At 54.4% G+C, this 6,875-nt stretch overlaps 1 protein-coding gene across 1 annotated transcript; it reads left to right on the plus strand.

Annotated features, from left to right (window-relative positions):
* The first annotated feature begins 218 nt into the window (after nucleotides 1-218).
* Nucleotides 219-2,408, plus strand: LOC131411016 (protegrin-2-like). The gene is made up of 4 exons (XM_058549683.1): nucleotides 219-416; nucleotides 1,383-1,490; nucleotides 1,641-1,712; nucleotides 2,322-2,408. The coding sequence occupies exons 1-4, from the start codon at nucleotides 219-221 to the stop codon at nucleotides 2,406-2,408; spliced, it is 465 nt and encodes a 154-aa protein (XP_058405666.1).
* The last annotated feature ends 4,467 nt before the right edge of the window (nucleotides 2,409-6,875 follow it).

Raw genomic sequence — 6,875 nt, forward strand, 5'->3', positions numbered from 1 at the left:
ATGGAGAAAGCATTTTTTCACTTGCGCTAAGGTAGACCTCGCCCACTGTCCAGCAAGCCCCATGAGGCAAGAGCAGGGGCTGAGGGAAACCCAGGCCACATCCTGTAGGGGGCCAGTGATGGGGCAGGTCAGGAAGGCTCCCGGTTGGGCCTTTGCATCAGCCCCAGGCTAGGTAAAAGGAGGGTCCTGCAGGCTGTGAGGAGGCAGACTTGGGGACCATGGAGACCCAGAGGGACAGCCGTTCCCTGGGGCGGTGCTCACTGTGGCTACTGCTGCTGGGCCTGGTGATCCCTGTGGCCACCGCTCAGGCCCTCAGCTACGAGGAGGCCGTGCTCCGTGCTGTGGATGGCCTCAACCAGCGGTCCTCAGATGATAATCTCTACCGCCTCCTGGAGCTGGACCCGCAGCCCAAGGGAGTGAGTCTGAGGCGGGCGGTGGGGAGGGAGGCTCTGCTCTGGTCAGGCCTGGCTACACTGTCACTCCCTTTGCTCGTGCTGTCCCTCCTGTCAGGAATGCACTTCTTCCTTTTAGTGTGGTCCCACATCTCCCAGGAAACCTTCCCAGAGCTGTGTCCCCTCTCAGCATGAGAGCTTCCTGCCTTAATTTTTTTTTTTTTTTGTGAGGAAGATCAGCCCTGAGCTAACATCGTGCTAATCCTCCTCTTTTTGCTGAGGAAGACAGGCTCTGAGCTAACACCTACTGCCAATCCTCCTCCTTTTTTTTCCCCAAAGCCCCAGTAGATAGTTGTATGTCGTAGTTGCACATCCTTCTAGTTGCTGTACGTGGGACGGGGCCTCGGCATGGCCGGAGAAGCGGCGCGCTGGTGCGCGCCCGGGATCCGAACCTGGACCGCCAGTAGCGGAGCACGTGCACTTAACCGCTAAGCCACCGGGCCGGCTCAAGAGCTTCCTGCCTTAGATCTCCACTGTGGGAAGAGGTGTCCCCTCTACAGCCCCATTCAGGCTCCAGGGACCTCTGGGGGCTCAAGGGACAACAGTGGGGTCATTGGCTTGGGTTGTGACTTGTCTCTTTTATGTCTCCTCTGCACTCTGTTGTCTCCCTCACAGGGAAGGGCTCTGCTCAGCCTTGAGGTTCCAGTGGCAACGTCTTTTCCTCCAGGAGGCCCCTGATTTCCCTCAGCCCCGTCAGATGGGGAGGTGCTCCTCACCAGAGCTTGTCTGAGGTCCACTCCTGCTCTGTGTGCTTGCTGAGGGCAGGAATGGGCCCTGTCTCCTCCCCTCTGTCCCCAGCACCAAGCCCAGTGCCACACACACAGTAGGGGCTGTGGAAGGGCTGCACTTTTGGTGAGGGAGGGCAGGGAGACAGATCAGAGAAGGCAAGTATGAGCCTGAGCCCAACTACCCACTTTCTCCCCTGACCAGGACGAGAACCCAGACACCCCAATGCCTGTGAGCTTCACGGTGAAGGAGACTGTGTGCCCTAGGTCGACACAGCAGCCACTGGAGCTGTGTCCCTTCAAGGAGAATGGGGTGAGTTTGGAGGCTGGGGCTAGGGGTGCTGGTGGATGCCTCCCAAGTTGCTGAAGAAGATGCCTCTGGGAAACATTTCCAGCCACTGAGGTGAGGCTGGGAGGTTATGGCACGGGGGTTCCAGTTTGACCTGGAGTCTCCCCTCCACAGCTGGTTAAACAGTGTTTGGGGACAGTCATCCTGGACCCAGTCAAGGAGTACTTCGACATCAGCTGTGATGAGGTGAGTGGCCCATTCTGGGTTGCAACAACACATGGGGAGGTGGTGTGTGGAACTTCCTATGGACCAATTAACCACTGTCCCATCCAGGGCAGAGAAAGCCCCTGGTACCCTGGGATCCTCCCTCAACCTGAGCCCCAGGTCTCAGGACTGACTTTGCAATACCTTAGAATAGTCGTTCCCAAAATATAGTCCTCACCTCGGAGCTTGCCAGAAATGCAGATTATCAGGTCCCACCAGACCTACTGAACCAGGCTCTGGAGTGGGGCACCAGAATTTGTATTTTAGGAAGCCCCCAGGGATTCTGACTCCTGCTGAAGGTTGAGAGCCACTGATGTAGAGTAATGAGCTTTCAGCCCACGCTCCTGTCCCAGCTTTGCTGGATGGGCTGTGTGACCCTGGCAAGCCACTTCCCATCTCCAGGCCTCAGTTTCCTCACCTGTTTGTGGGTGTAATGATTCAACCACATGCTCGTAAGGTCATAGCCAGAGGGTGAACTGGGCCCCAAGTTTCCTGTGGTGTCCCTGGAAGGGAGGTGTCTGAGTGAGGAGAGGTCTTGTCTTGAGTCTGGGTCCAGCCCCCACAAGATTCCTGTTTCCTCCTGGTTCACAGCCCCAGCGTGTCAAGAGATCTGGCCATTTTATTCATACCCTGGGAATTATCATTGGTCTTCCTCGACATCAGCTCCTTATAGCATAATAGGATCTGCTTGGTCCTGGCTCAGGCTTCCCGACTCTGAGAAATAAATTCTTGTGAAAGCAGCTTCCTCCAGGCTTCATTTTCACTTGTCTTGCCTTCTCCCACTTACCATGACCAACTGAGGCCTTAACTCTGGGAGGCCCCGTGTGTGTGTGTGTGTGTGTGTGTGTTAATGGGTGTGCACAAAACACAGAGATGGGTGGGGGCAGCTGTTCCATCAGGGCGGAATGGGGTGAGACAGCAGGGCCAAGAGTCTAGGACAGCGTCTCCATTCTCAGGGTCCCTCTCCATGCCCTTCACACACCTCCCGCCCTCCACTTGAACACCCAGAGGGACCTGAGATCCACTGTGTGTGCAGCGGTAGTGGGGATGCTGCGGAGTTGGTCCTGCTCATGGGGAGGTGACAGTCAAGGGTGCAGCCAGGCATTTTGTTAAACACTCACACACATGCCGGCCAGTCTCATGGCGGACTGGGTTCTAAGTTCAGCCTGCTGGTACAATGCACGTAAAGTTCAAATTGCCCTTGAAAATCTGAACTCTGGAAAAGCCCACTACTCCTGGATTTTCCTTTGGCATTGAGATGCATTACTGTTTCTTCCGCTGGGTAGCAGATATAAGTTTAGGAATCAAATGCTACAAAAATTTTGTACCATTATAAACAGGACTCCTGGTCAGCAGAGTGAGGAGCTCTGGCAGGGGAGACATGCAGAGTGACACACTGGTCACATCTCTGCTGCACTGGGCATCTCAGACACTGTTCATGTTCTGCCCACTCACCAGGTGTAGCTGACTAGAAGCCCCTGTGGCTCTTTGCTATGGGACAGACTGGAAGTACTGGGGAGGTTGTACTCCAGGGAGTAACCTTGACCAACGATAGGTGGGAGCTGGTGGATAAATACCTTCCCTTCCTCATGCCTTGGGTGGACCTACTCCAAGATCTGTTACACGTCTCCCAGAGGGCCCCAACTGGGTCGTGCCCCTGTTGCCCACAGCAATGACCTGTTCATGAACACGTCCCCTTCTGAGCTCTGCTCCTGCCCTGTCTCACTTCTCTATTCTCCTGCTGGTGCTTTCCGTAATCGCCTCCCAAATTAACTGCTTTCATTTGCATCCTTGCCTTGGGGCGGCTTCGGGGTCAACCTAAACTAATACACAGACGCTCCTCTCCGAGATGGACAGAGGGCAGGATTTCACATGCCATTTGCATTATTGTCTGTCATGCTCGCTTCTTCTTGGCGAGCAGGTGCAACTGATTTCAGGTTAGAGGAACCTAAGATGCTTCTCACTCTATGTCATCACAAACCCAGGGGGCTGTGCTGTGTCAGTGCCAGAGAGTACTGGCTTCCCAGAGCCAATGTTAAGTTTTCAGGATCTTCTTGAGCTGGTTGTTAAACTATTGGTATTTTGAAATCGGCCGAGATAGGTGTATCTACACCATGGAAAATGGCAATCCCTACAAATCAGCCCCTAAGCTGGCACATCTCTGCCCAAACTGAGAGGGATAATTCATCAGGCTGATGTAGGCCTGTGCTGATCACATCTGTTTCCAATTTCCTCCCAAGATTGCCCATCCTGCTACCATGGCAACCCTCCTATTCCCCCAGCCCTGCCTGGTCCTTTGATATTCTACATGGATGTTGGGCCGATGTCCCTTGCCACATACCAGGCTGTCAACATGCATACATGACCACTGATGCCAGAAAGGAATGGATGCTGTCGTTTTTTCCATCTCAACCCTTGATCAGGAAGTCTCATTGGCCCATGGCAGGGAGGTCTGTGGGCCTTGTCAGTGCCCTCTAAAGTGATTGGCTGGCAAGAGTGCCTGCTGCTGAACTATGGAAACTTCTTACCCATGAAAGAACAAATATTCGACCCTTTCGTGAATGACATTGGAGCATCAGGCCCTGGGACCCTTGGCTTGTCAATACTCCTTAGCAGTAAAGCTCTGGATGGTGAGTTCCATGGATGAGTGACATCCACAGTGTTATGGGAATGCAACAGAGAGGACCCCAGTCCAGCATAGGGGAAAGGAGGGTGTTCCAGGGAGAAGACAGCTTAGAAAAAGGCACAGTGACAGGCATGGTAGGAGTGACGAGTGACACTCTGTTCAGTGCTCAAGGCAGGCATGCAGGGGGTAGGGTCAGGGTTGAGTGCAGAGATAGGCCAGGTCCTGAAGAGCAGTAAGGCTAAGTGATGGTTTTAGCAGGAGGAGATCGGATCGCATGTCCATCTTAGCCAGACCACCCTGGCTTCAGTGTCCGTGTCTGTGTGTTTGTGGTTGTGTGTGTTTATGCGGGGTGAATGGTGAGGGAGACCAGCAAGGACGTGTCCCCCCAGGGCAGTGGCCCAGAGCAGAGGAGGGAAGAGAGAGTGGAAGGAGCGTTGGCCCAGAGGCTGACAGAGTGTGGGGCTGACTGGGATAGAGTCATCGCAGAGAGGATGAGGCAGGTTGGTTCCCTGAGGAGCTACAGAATGGTGGCGCTTCCTGAGAGAATGATCAAGGGCTCCTCAGGATCCTGGTGCAGGTACGAGACGAGTGTGGGGGGGAGATGGCAAGTTCAGTTTTGAACACATTGGTTCTGAGGTGCTAGAGGGATGTTGGTCGCTGGGCGGGGCCCTGGGGAGAAGGACCACTTAGTAGACACTGTTAGTGCCCTGCCCAGATCCCCCTCCCTGGGCTGCTGCTCCCATCCCCCAGCTGTTTGGGTGTGGAATGTCATGTCTCTGCTAATGGCTCACAGCTGCCCCCCTCACAGCCTCCCCAGGAGATGCCTGGGGGGTTAGGTTCCCTGTGCCTGCCGCCTGTGGAGAGGGACTGACTGAGGAGGGGATGTCAAGCCCAGGCCCCGCCTCAGGTCAGGACTAAAGGAGGGTGCAGCTCCGGTTGCAGGGCTTTGGTGGGGTCAGGCTGAAGCTGGTCTCAGGGTGGACCGCATCCTTGCTCAGCTCCTTCCTCTGTCCCATCCTGCTTCCCTCAGCCCCTCCTCCTGAGAACACCCCTCAATCAATCATATGCCTCTAAATTCCCACCTCAGGCTCTGCTTCTAGAGAACCCAGACTATGACAGCAGCGGACTGAGGCGGGAGCTCTGCAGAGCCCGTCCAACCCATCCCAGATGGGTGTAGGTGTCGGGCCTGGGCTGGAGACCAGCAGAGAAAAGCCAGAGGTCTCCAGGGTACTGGTGGGGTGGGTGGGTGTGGGGCAGTCCTGTAATCCAGGGACATTGAGGAATTATAAAAGTGGTCAGAGTACACAGGAGGCCCATTGTCCCAGGGAGATGACTCCTAAGGGTTTGCCACTGTCTGTGCAGATGTGAAGGCCACTGAGGTCAGTGGGGGCAGCCTCAGTGGGTTAGGGACACAGAAGCCAATCACAGCGAGTGGAGGAGAGAGCAAGAGGTATGGAAGAGGGGAGGCAGTGAGTGTGGATGAGGACTGGCTTTTCCTGACCCCAATACCCTGCTGTAACAGGAGGAGACCGGGTTTATCAGGCAAGGTCCTTGTGGACTCTGCCCTCGACCTCCTCCTCATCTGTCTCAAGAGTTAGTTTGGGGACCCCCAGAGGGGACAGAACACTCCTGGTCAGCCTCAAGGGGGCAAAGGGAAATCTGAGGAGTCTGGAAGTCTGAGAGCCATTGCTCTTCTGTCTGTGTGTCCCTGGGCATGTGACTTGATCTTTCTGGGCCTCAGTCTTCCTATCTGTAAATTGGGAACAACAGAGCCTACTTTAAGGGATTGGTCTAATGTTTTGGTTGGATAAGGCAGGTAAAGGACCCCAAGAGAGGCTGACTCTGAATCAGGGAGGATGAGGGACTCAAAGGAGACACTAGTTAGTGTGGGTCACTCACAGGACACAGGGCTGAGGGTTATGTGTCTGAGCAGGGACCAAGAGAGACACATGGAATCTCCATCAGAGGAGGATGAGGTAAATAAGATGCAGCACATCCACACAGACCAGACTTCCCGAGAGTACAAAAGTGGCCGTGGTCCAGACGCCCCTCTCCACTAGCCCTCTGCCATCTGGCCACTAAAACCAGCTGGCGTGGTAGGATGGGGATTGTGTGACTGTGTGTAAAGTGTATAAAGTGTATGTGTGTGGGTGTGTAAGTCAAGGGTGTGTATGTGGGATGTATGGCTGGGTGTGCATGTGTGTAGGGAGTTTTATGAGTGTGGGCAAGCAGGCTTACATGGGAATGTAAAGGTGTGTGTGTCAGCGTGGGTGTGTTTTTGTCAGTTTGGTTGTGTGGGAGTTTGTGGCTGTGTGTTTGTTTTTAGCTTACGTAAAATTTTTTATATATTCCCTTGTACAAAGTACAAAGAGGTGGTGAAGCCAACAGATGAGGAGACCAGTGAAAAGAGAGCTCATTACTCGCAGTTCCCCAGAGGAGGGGGCCTTTCCCATCATGCGGGGCCACAGGAGGGTCAGTCAGAGGTGGAGAGAGTGAGGGGCATTGTGGGAACGAGTGTA

This window comes from Diceros bicornis, chromosome 2 (genome assembly GCF_020826845.1).
Source record: "Diceros bicornis minor isolate mBicDic1 chromosome 2, mDicBic1.mat.cur, whole genome shotgun sequence".
NCBI classification, from domain to species: Eukaryota; Metazoa; Chordata; class Mammalia; order Perissodactyla; family Rhinocerotidae; genus Diceros; species Diceros bicornis.

Excerpts from the sequence above, each read along its gene's own strand:
- LOC131411016 (XM_058549683.1), top strand. The coding sequence starts at position 219 with ATGGAGACCCAGAGGGACAGCCGTTCCCTGGGGCGGTGCTCACTGTGG. Across the intron at positions 417-1,382 it reads TGGACCCGCAGCCCAAGGGA|GACGAGAACCCAGACACCCC; the intron begins GTGAGTCTGAGG and ends TCCCCTGACCAG. Across the intron at positions 1,713-2,321 it reads TCGACATCAGCTGTGATGAG|CCCCAGCGTGTCAAGAGATC; the intron begins GTGAGTGGCCCA and ends CCTGGTTCACAG.